The 17,858-nt window shown below is 38.2% G+C and overlaps 1 protein-coding gene across 9 annotated transcripts in view; it reads right to left on the bottom strand.

Annotated features, from left to right (window-relative positions):
- Positions 1-2,216: 2,216 nt before the first annotated feature.
- PPARA (peroxisome proliferator activated receptor alpha) overlaps positions 2,217-17,858 on the bottom strand; it is a 43,868-nt gene continuing 28,226 nt past the window's right edge. For 8 of the 9 annotated variants that reach the window (XM_064461432.1, XM_064461440.1, XM_064461424.1 and 5 more), the window contains 3 exons: positions 15,146-15,348; positions 11,766-12,213; positions 2,217-10,014 (listed from right to left, as the gene is read on the bottom strand). In XM_064461432.1, the coding sequence (XP_064317502.1) occupies positions 9,767-10,014; positions 11,766-12,213; positions 15,146-15,348 (899 nt within the window). In that variant the 3' untranslated portion in view covers positions 2,217-9,766. The remainder of the gene's footprint in view (positions 10,015-11,765; positions 12,214-15,145; positions 15,349-17,858) is intronic. The other variant, XM_064461485.1, reaches the window with a different exon arrangement.

Raw genomic sequence — 17,858 nt, 5'->3', positions numbered from 1 at the left:
GTAACAAGAGACTACACTTTCAAAGAAAAGTGGTATTAAACTTATTTAAAATGGGTGATATTAAATTTCAGTTTCATGTTAGACACACTGACTTTAAAAGCTGTAGTGTATCTGGCTGTTCTGTACAAATAATAGTGGCATCTCCTATGCTAAAACCACAACTGCGAAGAGAATCACAGCACTTTTCCAGCTTAAAATTGTAGTTTTATAACTAAGCTGACAAAAAGCAACATAATGATGTAAGATCACGTTTATACCAGCAAATGTCTTTCTAAAACACTTTATTTCCTGTATTTCACAGTTTGCAACAGGTTATATCTTGACTCTTAGCTTGAAAGTAGGTTTTAAAAGGCTGGCTAGTGCAGTTCCCATCTAAACAAGACCGTGCATTTTGGATTTATGACATCCGAGTCTATCTTGGGACTGGGAGATGCACCCACTAATGTGCTGGGAAGGATCTGGTGTCTCTGAGCTGGTTTCTCTCCTGCTCAACCTACTCTATAGCCTTCAAGAAAAAGGCAGTTAATCATTTAGTCATAATGATTATCTGTGCCATCATGATGTGCTAGAAGAATCATTTAAAGCCCTCAGAAAGAATCCTACCTTTAAATATATGTTAAGTTGACCTGGAGGGGCAGCAGACTCAGTATTACATGGGAGCAGAATCTGTAACTACAGAGTTTTTACTTTGGCCCCATTCAGCGCATTTATTTGAGTACAACAGAAAAGGCTAGGTCAAGGCTACCTCTGCTTCACAGTTACCTGGTTACACATAACTTTTAGGTGAAGAAAAGCATACTTCCAGCAAGTACCACAAAGTGGTTGAGTAGCCCAGGGCCACCAGATATGGTCTGTCGTCACGTCTGGCCCATGCTTTAAGGAAGGAAAGCTGACCTACATGCAATGTGGTACTTGCTGGCAGGACAAAGGATTATTAGCTGTGCACAGCTGTAAAAACATGTATTCCACATTTTTATATTCCCTCTAAACATGAGCGTTATGACTGCTGTATCATAACATTTTGGTATATATGTGATTTCACAGCCCAGGCGCCACCCTGCACAAACTTTGCAGCCATGGGCCTACACTTCAAGATATGCACAGCCCGTACAGTGTGGTTTCATCAGGCTCTCAGAGCACTTTCTGCTGCTCAAAAATCAGGCCTTCAATGCCCCTGAGCACAGCTGATGAAGAAATGTGATTCTTTATCCTCTGCTGTAATTTTCACTTCAGCACTCTTTTACCAGCTTAATAAATCCCCAGATTCTTGAAGGAAAACAATTATCTGTGACATACCCTCTCAACCGATTTAATTGAAGCCAGGCTCATCAAATTAGTTAGTGTGCTACGCTTCATGCGGAGGTGCATTCAGTGCTCCTGAATTCAACAAATGTCTCAAGCTTGTCATACAGTCAATGAGAATGGAAGGGCACAGCAGGACGGTGGGTCAGCACACACACTGATGAAATATATATATAAACATATATGCGCAATGTATATATGTACATTACGCACACATTCCTAATTTAAAAGGCATGTCTAACAGTAAATCTGTAAACATCAGCACTTTAAAGATGCTTCAACTATCATTTTGCCTTTAAACTGTCCTTGCAATCCACACATCCTATGTAGTAAACATACTTAACACAATTTGTTAACAGCTATTTGATGCTACCAAAAAAAAGCTGGGCACCAATCCCACCAGAATTTATCTGCTCTTGTTCACTACTAAAAATCAGCATGATTATGCCCAGGTATAAAGTTAAGCAGCTGAGTTCTGCAGCTGGGCTTTGTATACCAAATGAAGGCAAATCAGGTTAAGGCAAAATCATTCAGGTTCGTAATTGCCACAGAGCAGCACAAAACGCACTGTCACGCCACTGGCACTGTCACGGAAGGAGCGCCGGGTGCCACCGTTCCCACGTGCACCACCCCCCTGCACGCCCCACGTCCTGACTCTGCAAACATTGACACACGTTATCAGCTGAGATCGTGAGTGGCGGCACGAGAGCGCCCGACAGAACTACCGGCGTGTGCGTAGAAGTCATTCACGCACGCACGGTCACTGAATGAGGGACTCGGTTAAGACTTGGCAGCTGCTTTGGACAACGTGCAAGAGGCAGCCAGCAGAGTGGAACAAGTATGTTTGCTTTAAAACCATGACATTACAGTTAATTACTTTCCTGGAAATAAAAGATCAGCACAAGTCAGTAAACTCACTTTTAAAAATACTTTATTTTTTCAAAACCATTAAGGCAAAACCATATTTCAAATTAACCGTGTTTACATTCAATCTTAAAGGATGACTTTTTTTTTTTAAAGCACATAGGTTCCTAGCAGTCTCTATACAAACACTATGCATTCAACCTCTTATTTTCAAAGGAGACAGAAAAAAAGATCAGAATGTAAAAAAGAAGAAAAATGTTTAGTTCAAGTCTTTTCATCCCAGATCAATAGGCTGGTAACTTTGAGAATGCATTGTCATATTTAGCTACGTGAATGTGAGCATTACATAAGTGCAAGAGACTGTCTTTCCTATAAACCCCTCTGAGACCAGGGCTTCCATTCTTTCTTGAAAATGTCATTTGCTTTGTTCTGACAGAAAGAAACTTGGGAACTTGGCTTGAAATAGTGGTATTTTACTGGGAAACAAGCATTCCATGAGAATTAGGTTTGACTACTCCCTGCAAGAAATGTCTACTCTTTGTAAGTTCCGTATTCACTGTAATAAAACGTACCCCAAATCTCCTAAAAACAGAAGTGACTGGAAACAATGATCTGGGTTGTTCTTTTTTTTCTCTTTAATATTGATATCTTGATTTAATTAAACACTTGTTAGCTCTAGCGATTAGGGTTTGGCAACATTGACAAAAATGTGCTTTTTTGTGTCATATCAGATAACAGACAATTTAAGACATGATAAAGGGTTTTAACATCATGATGTAATTAAACTTTTGTGTTACATTCCTCAAGAAAATTAGGAGCAATTGTTTGTATAAGCTGTGAAATAGCAGGAGCAATATGAAATGCAGCTCATCCAAGAAGCTGATAAAGCAGACTGTGTCAAACAGCTAAGAGGGGTGTTCTTGTTAAAATCTGTAATATTAAAATGTTGATTAGATTTGTCATTACTAAAGAAATTACTAAAGCCGTGAATGTTCTTCCGCTTCTGAAACCAGAGGAAAGTATTTGGGGCTACTGAGATGGAGCCATGGCTTCACACAGGCACCTACCCCACGGGATTCATTTCCCAGGGGAGAGGGATGGATTATTTGATCAGAAGCCGCTCCCTCCCACTGCCTGCGCGAAGGCCGGCGGCAGAAGAGCCGTAGTGGTCCACTCGGTAGCCGCCTGCCGGTCGGCGCTGCCGGCGAGTGCCCGTGGATACCCGTCTGAATACGCACGCGGCACCGCCAGCACCCCTGTTGCTAACAGGAGGGCAAAGGCACTGTGTCTCCACGAAGGCAACCCTACGCTACCGTGTGGCAAAACATACCTAGAGTATCTGGATGTGCCGGAGGTAACGAAGCGTGGATTTGCATATGAATCACCCACCAGAAGGTTTGCTAACCTTCTTACAGTTCCTGTTGCACATCACAAACAGATTTCGAATGATTATACTGCACTCCTACACAGCAGGAGCAGGATGCAGGACTTGCATGTTGCCAGTATTTCAGCTGGTTAGTATTTTCCCATACCACCCTTTTTTTTTTTTCTTTCAAGTGTAAAGAATGCCATGAAACTTCTTGCATTGATCATAAGGCTGGTGTCTTTTCCACAATAGGGACTACTGTACCTGCATATCCAACTGAGAAAATATACCAAAATACTTAAAAACAACTTCAAGTACCTTACGCTTGATCTTGCAGTCCTTACTTAAGGCCCAGCCTGTAATCAGCTTAATCTTTTGTGCATGCGGCCTATCCCCTGGGCAGAGGCAACTCATCTGAAATTGAGGTCCTCGCAATAGGAATTCTGTTTTGAAACACCCTTGCGATGGAATCTGACAAGATCGACTAACGCAATAAAGGAGTTAAAAAAAAACACAACAAAACAACACAAAAAAAACAGCTTCAGAAGCCAAAAAAGATTTTAAAAAACCGGTAAGCACATTAGAGAAAACAAAAGCGGAAACACCCTTGTCCTGGGATGGGGTTAGTTAACCATGAATTTTTACCACGTATTTACAGAGTAAAGTGATGTATCTGCTTGTATCTTTCACAGGTTTTTTTTTTTCATTGCTGCCTATGAAAGTGAGAAAAGAAGTAGCTGTAGGTTACCACAAGTAAGGCCATTAGAGCTTTTACAACCATGACACAAACATCTTCGTAGACAATACACCTGCGTGGTGACACTGATCAAGGGAAAATGTCAAGCTGCAACGATTTGGGGAAATTAAATTTTATCTATTATAAATAAAATGCGGTAAGTATAATCTGGAACATTTGTCATATACTGTGCTTGTACTAGATGCTATGTTTTGACCAGAGTGAAATAAAAGGTATACCTTTAAAAGGTAATTTGTTGCTGTAAGAGGATTCGTTAGCAGGAATGCTGTAGGCACAGACTGTCACACCTGAGTCACAGGATGCAGAATCCCTATGAACAGATTCCGAATTCATCTCTACTTAAAATCACAAAGGGATCACTCCTACAGAAAAGTCAATAATGGCATTGCAGCATCGTGTTTTGCACTGCCAGATGACGTATTTTAAAATATGTCTATAAAAACTGCAGATCGACCTCAGTGCAGGTAGCAGGAAATAATCCTGAGCACACATTGTTACTTAGCAAGCCACAAATCAGTTCCTCAGAAAATGGAGTACTAACAGGACCTAGGTCTTTTTAGCTTCTCTTTACGGGAAACGAAAAACCGTGCTGTAAAGCAAAGATGAACTTAGTTCTGTGAACTTTCATATTGGTGAACTTGAGTTAAAACATTAGAGGTATTAACTCGATTTTGGGCTTACAGCTCTTCCTCACCTAGACTTACTTTTATTAAAATTAAATAAAAGGAAGTCTATGTTCTATGTGAAAATATATTTCAAAAATTTCTTACAGATGTCAATACCAAAGAGACAGGTAAGTCACAGAATTTGTGATACTTCTTTACAAACGATACAGTAATAAAGACCAGACAGGAATAAATAGCAGTTTGTCTTTGACTTCAGGCCCATCATCCTTACCCCATAAAAGTAAATCTTTCCTCACTGTACAAAAGGGTTCACAAGATAAAGTATGAAACAAATATTTAAATTAAATAATTTACATATTTTTCTTAAAGCACCTCTGTAATATGATTTAGTGAAAATTTATACCTTGCAATTATATTCTTGTATTTTACAACTTGAAACATGAAGAAATGGTATTACATTAAATTAAAAAAATCCCACAATACGTAACAATATCAATACTCTCAGATCAAACCCACATATATTTTATATCTCTAGTAAAAGGATAATAAAGCTGATTAAACCTACATCAAAAAAATTATATGCAACTGATTATCAAGACAGCACTTGAGATACAAGCAAGCACCAGATACCACACTTGCATTTCAACACTTATTAAAGGACTAGGGTTTTCAGGGAAGGACCATTATTTTTACGACCTTATGCTTAAGCAATATCACAACTGCTGCAAATGCATTTGTTAAATGTAGTTGCAGATTTTCAGCTAAGTAACAGGGATGCTTTTAAGGAGAGACAGAGCTGAAATTGTTCCTCTTCAGACAGTACAGGCAGCTACAGTGTCATCTTCCCCAACTGCTTTGTCTGAGGTGGTGTGTAAGTCATCCAGGCTCTCCATTAGAAATAAGGAGGAAATTCAAATTTAACAGTATGTGACCCAGCTCTCATGATGCATAAATCTCCCCAAGTTTTAGCAGTTTGAATAAACAAACAAATGTTTAGATGCTTATAAATAAAGCTCTTTGATTTGCAAACTTGTGCTAGCTCTCTCATGAGAACAGACTTAGTGCAACTGCTGGTATTTCCTAAATCTGTGCGGGCCAGAAATAATGCAAAAATATGCTCTTTGGCAACACTTCAGCTTTCTAGCAGCTGGCTAGAACCAAAGCACAAAGGCACATGGAAATGGCAATTAAATAGAAATGATTTCTTTAAATGCAAAGAAAGATTCAACTACTGCAAGTGCAAAGCATTCCTATCATCTGCCAATTTGTGTCTAAAATTAGAGTGGCATTCTGAAATTTAAAAAGGTACAAAGTAACTGATTTTTTTTTGAGTGGCAGTTGTGTGCTGTTACCCTGCAGACAGTGCGCCTTTAAAGAAAATATTTAAGGAGATAAATATGACCATCAGATTTCCCTAACACTTGACACAAAAGCTTCCTTGTTTTTTTCTCTCCTTCCCATCTGTCAAAGTACCTAGGGCATCCCAATAAATAACACCCCCCCAACCAACCCTCAAAAATGAGTAAGCTAGAAGCTTGATGAAAACTTGTCATACCATTGTTTCCTAGGATTTTTCTCTACCCGTCTGTTGTCTCTTTTCTTAATCTGTTTGTGGGTACCTGGTTGCTAACAGAGTTCTTCAGTGCTATGGTAGTAAAATAAGTCATGTTGATAAGAATCAGATCAAAACTATACCTAACAAGCCAGGAAATCTTTAATAGTTTTTTAATGCTAAAATCTGATCACTATTTCCCTTCACAGAATGAGTATTTTAAAATATTAGATGATCTGTACAAGGTAGAGATGCTGAAGGCTCCTCAGTAATGTATCTCAAACTAGTTCAGGATTCAAACTTAAAAAAACCCAAACATAAACGGAGTAATTTTGAAATCTAATTGGCAAAAGCCTGCCGCAGGCACCTACTGAAGTAGCTAACGAGGTTCGTTAAAAGTGTAATGTAGAAATTAAGAACTTCTTTTGCCCATTAACACTCAGGAAGTGAATCGTCTGCCCTGTGTCATTCTTTGAAGAAACTGTGGGTACGTGCACGGTGCAGCAGCGTGGGCAGTGGAATCTATCCATAATTTTAGGCCACGCTAACATCTTGTTCCTATTTTTGTAATTTAGAGATGTGTTCTTTCCTTTTTTTTTTTTTTCATTAAAAGTCTGCAATTTAATTTAAAACAGAAATCAAACTTCAGTGTCCAAGGAACAAGTTGAAAAACGCTTGATGGTTTTCAAATAACGAAACAAAATGGATCTGGAACAGGAAAAATGCAAATTACGCACTTTCCTAATGCCAATAACAGGAACCTGTTACAAACAGCTGCTAGTATAGCTAAATGTTATCTCTTCCACTGAATGATGCCGTTTTCAATTCTTTATAGTCTTGCTGAGAATTTAAGTGTTTATTATTAAATTTTCCACATTTTTTTAAAAACTTCAGTAAAGTTTTTCAGACACTTCTAAGAACAAGAGCAGGAAAAATAGTTATTGTCCACACTGACGGTGCCTGATATTCCTGAAAAACTTCAGCACACCCAAACTAGGGAACAGAACCTTGAAATTTTCCCTTTGCATAAATCTGAGCTTTGGAGAAAAAAAATTCAGCTTACACTTCTTTTAGAAGACAAACCTAAAACAGTTGGCTATCAGAGTTTCAGTATGCCATCACAGAACGGCTGCTATTTTGATGATTTGAGTGAGTAATATTGCATATCCATTATTTCAATGCTCAATGTCTTATGCCTAAACCCCACAGCTCCTTAGTGAAACATGGCTGCCTTGAAGACTAAAGCAGCATCATTGCTAAAATCCTCATTATTTCTGAAGGCATGCTATGTACTGCTGCAAGACACAAAAGACAACCTATTTCTCATCTGCTGATAAGACCAACAACCACCTTCTCTTAATGAAGTCTTAGCAGTAGTTGTAACATAAGGCCTATTCTTCCTGTTGCCGCATGGCGACAGGGAAGGGGAGAGAGTTTTGTTCACATGCATTTATTGTTCTTATCCTGCCCCAGGTGGTCACCAAATTTGAGGCCTGTGCTTCAGTATTTTACACTAAATATATCTGACGCTAAAAACCTCTGCTAATGACCATTGCTTGGATAAATACCAAATTGCTTTTAAAGCTGTAATTTATCCAGTGTCTAGCCATGCCAGCGGGCCTGTAAAGAAACAAATGTTGTGACTAAAATAAGAATCATGGCGTGATGTTCTCGCTTTATCAATCTTACTTAATTCTTGCAGTGAAGGTTTAAGATACTGAAATGTGCTACAATAAAACAAGTACAAAGTGTCTTCCTGTGCCACTGAAAGCCTAAGTATTGTGAAAATGCTAAGATTGGCTCCTGAGATCTTTGTGTTACGAAACAAATAGTAAAATAAAGAAATAATAATGTGAAGTTACAGTATTAAAAAAAAAACAAACAAACAAACCAGAAATAGCGCAGTTTCTTGCATGCAACTAGCACTTTTGTGTAGTACACTCTGATAAAAGATCCCGTAAAACGGCAAAGCCAGGCAGTTTCCTTATGGCTTATTTTGCATTAGGAGTAAGTACTATTGTAAAATCACAGTTTACTCTTGGGAACATGATAAACTTACTCTCAACTGTGCTCTCTTTCAGAGTATTACACAGCTGACACCTACAAACACTATTCTTGGTGATATTGTCACCTTATCCACTATGGCTGTATGAACAAGGACAAAATTTGGTGAAACAATCTAGCGAATACTTCCATTGCCAAGGCCTAAGAAGGAATAGAAGGAAATATGTCCAAGTGGGTAACTGGAAAAAATCTAAAACAGTGTATTCACCAGAAATGTAAACAGGTCCACACTATTCTATACTGCCAAGATACTACTCAAGAAAGAAGGTGCCTTTCCTATACGATCATTTCTTCAGAGTAAGCTATCACTGCACTAGAATGCTATGCAGCTGAAATTCTTTGTTCTGGGCTAGGATAAGATTTTTCAGTCTCTCCAAAACACTTGCTAATTCAAAATAGTATTAAGTTCAAAACAGCAACCTGAGCTATTACAAGTTCTCCAAAATACACGTGGTATGATGTATTTTTCCTCAGAGACATTTTCATATTTCGTTAATACACTTTTGAGAAAAGGGTTCCATTGCTTTGTCACATTTACTCTTCAAGAAACACCTGAATGGAGCATCTCTGCTGTATTTTAGATAACTCTTCGGATTTAATTTAATTTCATAAAAGAACCGTCTTTTAAGCATGCCAGTCCTAAGGTAATCTAATGTGATACTGTGTGAAGCTGTACTGCATTTCATGGAATTAAACCAGCAGCGGATCAAAGGTCTTTCAAATTTTTCAGGTGTGTATCTACAGTAATATCCAACCATTTGATACTCCTAGACTGGCTGCTGTAAGGAAAAGTGTTAGTTGGTTCTCAGTAATTACCATTAGCCAAAAGTGCATAATCTTTATGATTGTGCATATACCCAGAGAGAATTTGCTGAATTGTTATGTTAATTCTAAAATAACTAAGCCAAGAGGAAATACAATTTTGTTCATGTCTGTTACTTAACATTCTGATTTATTATACAAATACGTATTCCTTACCGACCTTCAAATTTCCGAATAAAAGAACCATTTTAAGACACTTCATGAGCACTATGATCATTTTTCTGCAGAACTCTTTCAAAAGACGACAAAAGATCCCAAACCAAAAGAAGTGTAACGCTCCAGTTATGCAGCTTTTAGATTTTTCATGCTCTGGACTGAGTGAACAGCAGAAAATTGTGCAAGTAGTTTTGCTCCCATCTGTTATTACTATTGCTCTTGTCTTTAAATATTGTGGAAAAAAATACTAAAAATCCTTAATACATATCCCTGTAGATTTCCTGTAGTAACGGGTGTAAATGAGCATCAGATTCAGTCTTCTTAATTATCTGAACAAGTTGCGCATGCTCTGTGACAAGCTGTCGGAGGTCAGCCATTTTTTGGAGAAGTTTCGGGAAGAGGAAGGTATCATCAGGATGGTTGGTTTGCAAGTGAAGTTTCAGTACATGCACAATGCTCTCCTGCATTTTTTCAATGTGTCCCACATTTACAAGACCAGGACGATCTATTCTCAAGACAAACAAAAGGATACATGTCATATTTCATAATTATTCTTTGAAGTAGGCTACTTTATGGATTCTATATTGTAGGCAGCAGTGTATTTTTACATGATACACTGAGGGCAATGAGGCTAAAAATGAATCTTTCTTAAGAAAAAAGAAAAAAAAAAAGAAAAGAAGAAAAAAAGTTTGGCCAAAGTTTTTTTCAATGCCCACAGTTATTTGAGGAGAGATTTCGTACTACTGAATACAACCCGTGCTACAAAGGGAAAAAACCCACATCACCCTCTCACCCCAAAACCCAGCAGAAGTATCCAGCCTTGGAATCCAGTTCTACATTCTGTATGTCCTGATACCAGATTTCAAACAGTAAGGATGGAAAAAAAAGCACATGGCTATTTCTAGAGAGCTCTTGAAGTTTGTTAGCAATACAAGAAGACATGAATAACAGGCTTTCACTCTTGGTTCCCAAATGTATATTGCCATAGCACAGGTTATTGACAGGATGCAGAGAAGCACCTTTTAAGGATGTTTCACACTTTCTAGCATATGATCTCATTTTCAGCTACTTACAGTTCTGTAATACCTTAACTCTCCAGATCAAACTTCTTTGTAAGAAGTCTGGGACAACAGACTAAATACATTTCTTGAAAACTTAAGATAGTTCCAAGGAGAAGGATAGAGAAAAAAACAAACAAACAAACAGAAGGTATTTTGCATGCAAAGAACTCTCTTGAATTCTGAAAATGTCAAAATACCAAAGTATTGTGCAAAAGTAATTAAAGATCTGATGGGAACTTGCTGTCTAAACTAGCACGTGAAGCTTTTGAAAGTCTACAGATTGTATCTCTCTTCTTGTAATTGCTGAGGATGCAACCAGGGCAGTGAAACATTCTGTAAGTATGGCAGAAGGCAGAAAAGGCAGGTGGGATCATTTGTTGGAACTTTCTTGATCTTTTATTTGCCTTTATCAAAATGCTTATGGATAGTTTTGAATTTAACCTTAAATATGAACATCCTTACTTTCTGGAGGAAAGACAGGATTGCATTCGTGTTCCTTCACTCAAAGAGTTCAAACAACAGGCATTAAAAAAACAAACCCACGAACAAAGAAAACCAAAAAAAACACCCAACCAAAACACCATGTCTTTCGGTACTATGAAATAATTTTTAAAAATACCATCAGCTAGTTTTTTAAATTAGCTAAGTAAGCTGTTTTTTTTTTTTTTAAATAGCCTGTGATATTAAAATCAGAACACAGGAAGTGTACCAGAGCTGTGCATTTGTGCAGAACTTATTACATGATGCAATCAGCAAGTGTCAAAGATAAGCAAAGCTATAATTTGCACCAGCCTCCAGGCTCATTACACAGTATTTTTTCCTGCCCATTTGGCAGATAAAAATACTGTTTCCGACCCAGCCTTAAATTTTTACAAAAATCCTTGAAACCCCAAACAAAAACAAACAAACCAATGCTCTTCACATCCCACTTTTAAAAGCAGAGAGTAGCTAGACCCCTTTCTAAGTGAGGCTAAACAGTAATTCCAAGCAGGTCTACAATTCCCCAACGCAAAATACAGGAACAGGACTGTTAAGAGTTACACAGTATCTTCCATGAAACTTGCTAAAAGGGAAAATGACAATGTTAGTGGTAGAATTGAATCTTCAAGGAACACATCAGCTTTTCCATTAACATTATTCATATGAATAAAATTTTTAAATTTACTACCTTAAAGAACAAATATGTAGCACTTACCTCCACAGCAAATGATGGCAGCAACAAAAAGGGATATATCGCTATCATCCAATTCCAGTGCATTGAATTTCATTGCAAAATCAAATTTTGGCTCCATTATATCACAGAATGGCTTTCTCAGGCTTTTCAGGAATTCCCGGGTTATAAAACCATTTCCATAGGCTACCAGCATCCCGTCCTTGTTCATCACAGATGCTAGCATGGCAAATATGGCTTCATAAACTCCGTATTTTAAGAGTGTCACTTGATCATTCAAGTCAAGATTGGAGAAGCCAGGGATAGATTTGGCAAATTCAGTAAGTTCTGTGACAGTCTCTACAGATGTACACTGGCAGCAGTGGAAGATTCGAACTTCTGCTTCCTTGTTCTGAATTCCATTGGCTACCAGTTTTGCCACCAGGGTCTTCTCTGCCATACACAAGGTATCCATGTCATGTATAACAAATGGCTACAGAGAAAAAAATACTAATTTGGTTACAAAATAGTGGTTATTAATAATTGGTTTTCTAAAGAACAGGAATTTTTATAAACTTTAACTTTCATGCTAATCAGTCTTCAACTGCCAGTAAAGCATGAGTTCTTTCACATTTCTGCATAAAGACAAACAAGGTATTACAGAACTACAAACTGCAGTATCTAAGAACAAGTCTGCTCTGCAAACAACAACGCCAATAGCAAAATGTAAGTATGTATGACATATCTTTAATCTAGTTTTATGTGGTAGTTATAAGTGATGATCCAGAAGTACTGTGCTTAGTATGCATATATCCATCTCAGAACAAATCCCAGAAGGTTCACAAAACACTTGTATTACCTTCTCCTGAAGTCCAGGTTATTCTGCCTACACTCCTATCGATTCCTAAACTAACTACACTTGATGCACATCATGATGCTTTCCTGAAGTATCCTAGGGGGAATACAGACAGTCATTTAAATATAGGACAGCAGATTTGCACAAGAATGTGAACCCTGTACTACTCTTGTGTTTTAACATCAGATTTTCAGAGACTATGTCCCAGCTGATCTTTCTCAGAAATTCAGCTCATCTTTCTAGCTACAGTTAGCGCTAAGTCATCTCTAAACCCAGAATCCCACTAGAATGTCAGACAACACAAAATCTTAGCCTTGATCATGGTCTTTTCCATAACCCCCTTCGTTTAAAAAGGTACGTGCATTACAAACTGATAAGCTGGTCTCTTAAAACATCATATAACAAAACAAAACAATAAAAAAAAGGCATTCAGACTTCCTTAAGAACAATCAGAACTCAAAAATATTTTCCTAATTATCTGAAGAGCAGCAATCAAAACACTTAAGAAAAAACAAGAAAACCCAATGCTCTCCAGCCTGCCAAAGTCATGGCAATTGACCTTGAACATAAATCTAGTTCTATAAATGCTAAGCAAATCACTTCCCCTGTGCTGTTTTGCTCATCTCAGACTAGATATCATGAGGAATGCTTGCTGTTCTGTTAGAAACTCATACAACTCACTTATTTCACTTAGAAAACTCTCAAACATGCTAGTTTCCCACAGTTGTCCACTTTTTACATGCTTATGGCATCTACACATTCCATGTCACTTCAGCAGTTACCCAGGACAGAACTTTCTACGTGCATGTGGATAGGAGTGGAAAGTGGCAAAGCAATAAACCCACCACATTTCTAAACCCTTTATAAAAGATGTGGACTGTCTTGTAAATCTTTTTTTGGAATTTATCATCATTTCACTATGCAGAATACAGGTATGGCCAAGGACTTAAGAGCTAAATTTAAAAGCGATACCTTGTCATCACAAAAAACAGTAGTTCATTCTGCAGTGAATTATAGTGGTGCCAAAAATTAGGATTCACTGAAATCAGCTGTTAATGCACTGTTCAGAACCAGGTAGATTACTAATTATGAACAACCACCCCCTTTTTTAATTTTTCTGTTAAAAAGTCACAAGAAAATTAAAATTTCTGTTTTCCCAAGCGATGATAAAATAGCTTAAAAAGCCTCTCCCCTTCCCTGCATATTGAAGAATGAAGAAGCAGCCTGCTTATAACGTACTAGATCTGATTCTTCATTAATTTTTACTTGTAAAATCACCGAGAAATGTGCAAGCCACTATTAGCTAGTCAATCGGATGACTAATCTGAGAGCCTTGATCACATAACTGCAAATACAAAAATTAGGATGTGGTGATCTAGAGTCCCTGTGTGTACAATACATACTGTAACTTACGATTCTGACATGTGGTAACAAGCTTGAGAAGGACTTTACGCAGATACCTACTTGGTAAGGTGTTAAAGCATGGTATTTACTGTAGGCTTATGTCAGCTTGTACCCCCAAAAAAAGGTTTAAACCTGCACTTAATTTTATGCATCTCTTTAATCCAATGAAAAGGACTGGGATTATTCATATGCCTCTCTTTTAATGTAGAAGCCCGTATGCCTCGCTAAACTAGACTGTAATATGCCAAATTCCATAATTTAGAAGACAGCTTGCTTACAATTTTTGTAACACTCATTCCCACGGTTACATAGATTTTAATATGGCATACATAAAACTCCTTCCCTGCAAATTTTTGCTAAAATTAAATTGTTGGTAAAATAAGATACTTATTTTCTACATATAGTTAACATAAATCACAACAGAAATTTTTAAAAAAATATGCATAAAGTGAAACAAGTCAGCCCTTTACAGTGGTTATACAATCTCACTTGCTCAAAACAAAAAGCAGTTGATAGCATTAGGCAGACCTTGGCTAAATTATCCAGAAAGAAACATAACCTCTACAGCATAAGTGTCTTCACAACCTTGCTTGCTTCTCCCTTTCAAAGTAACTATACTGTAAAGACCAAGAAGGCCAGGTGAGGAAATGTAAACTGTAAACAAGGAATTACCAACTCAAGTTTTCTTTCCCTTCCTGCCATTAAAATTGTTGTGATTAAAACAAAGGTCATACAGAGCTCCTGTACACTTAAAAGCTAACAGTATTTATCCAGGCCTTTGTGGCAGAAAAAACATTGTCCTTTTTTTCCTCACTGTCATAATAGAAAATTAATTTTGAAACATTTCCCCCACCCATACCAAGAGGTATTCACATTCAGATGTCACTTTTTTAAAATTAAGAACTAATTTTCTTTCCCTTCTGTGTCTACTATAACTTAAGGTTATGAGCTTCCATTTACAAATTAATCACCTGATTTTCCTAAAGCTTCCTATTATTCCAATAGTGGCTAAAAGCAACCATATTTACTACAGGCACTCTTTGCATATTTCGTGTCTGTTTTAGCGTGATATTTTCTAAAAGGTTTGCTTAAGAGTTTAACAAATTATTACAATCACCTTATGTACTTGCCAGCTTTACTTTAAAGTTAGAGCAAAAGTACTTACTGGATTGTTATTAGTTTTCCCTGCAAGGATGATTCTGGCTTTAACCTTGTTCATATTGAAGTTTTTCAGGTAAGCATCATGAATTCTTTTGGCAAGTGATTTAAGATCTGCCATTTCTGAATCTTCTACATAATTTTCACCTGTTAGAATTTCTGCTTTCAACTTGGCCTTCTCAGACCTTGGCATTCGTCCAAAACGTATTGCTGATGGGAAGACATAATTGTAAAACAAATGTAAGTTAAAAAAAAACTGTGCCTTTTACCGTTGCTAATTAGAGTGTAAGACTTTCTGTCTAGAAAAACTGAGGTAGAGGTAGTATCTTTATTATGACAAATTCATGAGTGAAAAAATCTTATCTTTTCCAACATAGTCAGTGACTAATTATCAAGACAAAATGCTGAACTGAAGGTAATCAGATGTTTCAAAACACAAACTGGTATCTGCAATCAGCTAGAATGCATGCCTTTTTCCTTCTACATTACCTAAGTAGTCGTATTTTGTTTTCTCCGTGCCGTGTCCTACAACTCCCAACATGAAACTCTAAGTCCACCTTGGGAATTCTAACAAAACTGACTAAACTCATGTCAGGAGCGTGGCAGAGAGTGCACACGCCAGCTGGAGAGCTGCCTGGGGAGTTACTCTGCAGGGACCACTGCAATGGTGTTGGGCCTGGATCACATTGCTGATTCTGAACCTGCTGGGGCATTCAGTTTTTTATGCACTGAATGTTCAGTTCAACACATCCGTACTGTCTAGTGAGAACAAAACAGACCAGACACACCCAGATTTATGTTCAACGGCCACAGTCAACATCCTTTGAGACCCAGGATTTTATGCTTCTTTTTGCAATAGATTAGTCCTTTAAGACTGGAGAGGATGAGAATAGAGCTTGAGTACCCAATCTAGTCATTAGGATATTCTTTTGAGAGGCAGGAGATGCGAGTTTCAAACCCCACTAGACACGGGGGTCTCCCAGTTCTTGGGCAAGTGGCCTTACCACTTAGCAATAAAATAGGCATGTCCACATCCTTCTTCAGTTTCAGTTTAAAACTAAACCAGCTCCATTTTAAAAGAAGCCTTACTCTCCGATGGTGTGCAAGGTTTTGAGATGGCTATTATAGCTTGTTACTCTGATCGCATTTCAGCATCTAACCAGTGAGAGCACAGAACTTCACTGCTTAGACTGAGTAATTCAGAGCACATGCAGAATTAGCCCTTCAACATGCCCAAGGAATTTTCTCATGACATAAGGAGGTGTCCCATGGTATAAGGAGGTCATTCAAGGCATGATCTGAAATACAGTTTTGGGCTTAATGGATGGAAGCTCAATATGGAAGGCCTGTTCAGAATCTGGCCATGGATCTATCAGAAAAGTAGAAGAATACCTGCTCTAAACTGAAACTTACAGTTTTAAGGTCATGGCTACAAATCTAGTTCTAGCTCTTTTCCTGAGCAGTATCACCTCTAAGTTAGCAGACATCTTCCCCCGCTGCCTCCCTTGTGTTTGCTGCAGTAAAACTGATACTGCTCCTTCAGCTGGAGCACAGATGCCCACAGCGTTTTAGTAGGATGAAACAGCTTCAACTGAATGTTAATTCCTGCCAACCAGCACAGCTCAACTCCTGCCCTGAGATGTTACTTTGTTGGCTGGCACACTCTTCCCAAGTCTGCTGCTTCAAGAAGGTTATCACCAGTCTTGCAGGGACTATCAACCCTCTCCCAGTGGGCCTTAATCTCAGTCAAGGCTCACCACAAGGGAGCCAGACTTCCCCAGAACAAGAAAGTCAACTCTCCCAATGTTTCTTGCTAGGAATCTAGCCTACAATGTCATAGGCAGCTTCCCCAACCACATCCCCACCCCAGCTATCTTGACTGCATAGTTCATTTACAAAGTTTGTCTCCTAACCCACAGCTTTTCATCTAGCCCAGCATTTTCACCTACTTTTCACCTACTCCCAAACTGCACCTGCTCCCAAGTTCAGCCTTGACACTATCAGACCTACATAGGGAAAGCAAACTACTGTCATCTGGCCAACCAAAACGTACTTTCTCATGGCTTGGCCTCTCCCTCTTTACCAAAGTTGCTTAGCAAGCTACATACTGTGCAAAAAACTACCTTGTGGGTTGAAATTGGCCTGTAAGGCTTACGGGCCTTATCTTAAATCATTAACACAAACAATAACATAATTTTTAAACTTAATATCTAAATGCTCTGAATTTTTACCATTCCATTTAACAAGCAACCTACCAGATTCCTGTTCCACAGTCAGCACAGATCTTCACCCTCCCCCTACACTCCCTGAACCATCTGCCCAAGAGCTGTTGCACTGTAACCTGAAAAATAATGAAGTCTGGATTCCTACAGATTTCTATCCTACATTATTCCCTCCCACAATGAGCTAATTGTTCTCCTCCTACTCCTCTACAATGCCCTTGATCAGAATTCTTCCAGTGCTGAAATTTGTTTCAATGGGAGTAATGGTGCCAAAGTTCTGGGTGAAGAAAGCAACTAAATGAACATTCATATGGACAAACAGACATCCAGCACAATTGTATAAGGCTCATAATAGTACATTTGGCAGCTGTGCATCCATTACATTAACTACTCATTAGGGAAACTGGTGTCCCTCGCCATGATCTTTAATGTAAAAAGCCAAAGGTTCAACTCACACATGTAAGTAAAAAAACGATAGCCAAGTGCCTGCTTCCAGAA

The sequence above is a fragment of the Phalacrocorax carbo genome, chromosome 1 (assembly GCF_963921805.1).
Source record: "Phalacrocorax carbo chromosome 1, bPhaCar2.1, whole genome shotgun sequence".
NCBI lineage: Eukaryota > Metazoa > Chordata > Aves > Suliformes > Phalacrocoracidae > Phalacrocorax > Phalacrocorax carbo.
This window is presented reverse-complemented; position numbering and strand designations above follow the sequence as displayed.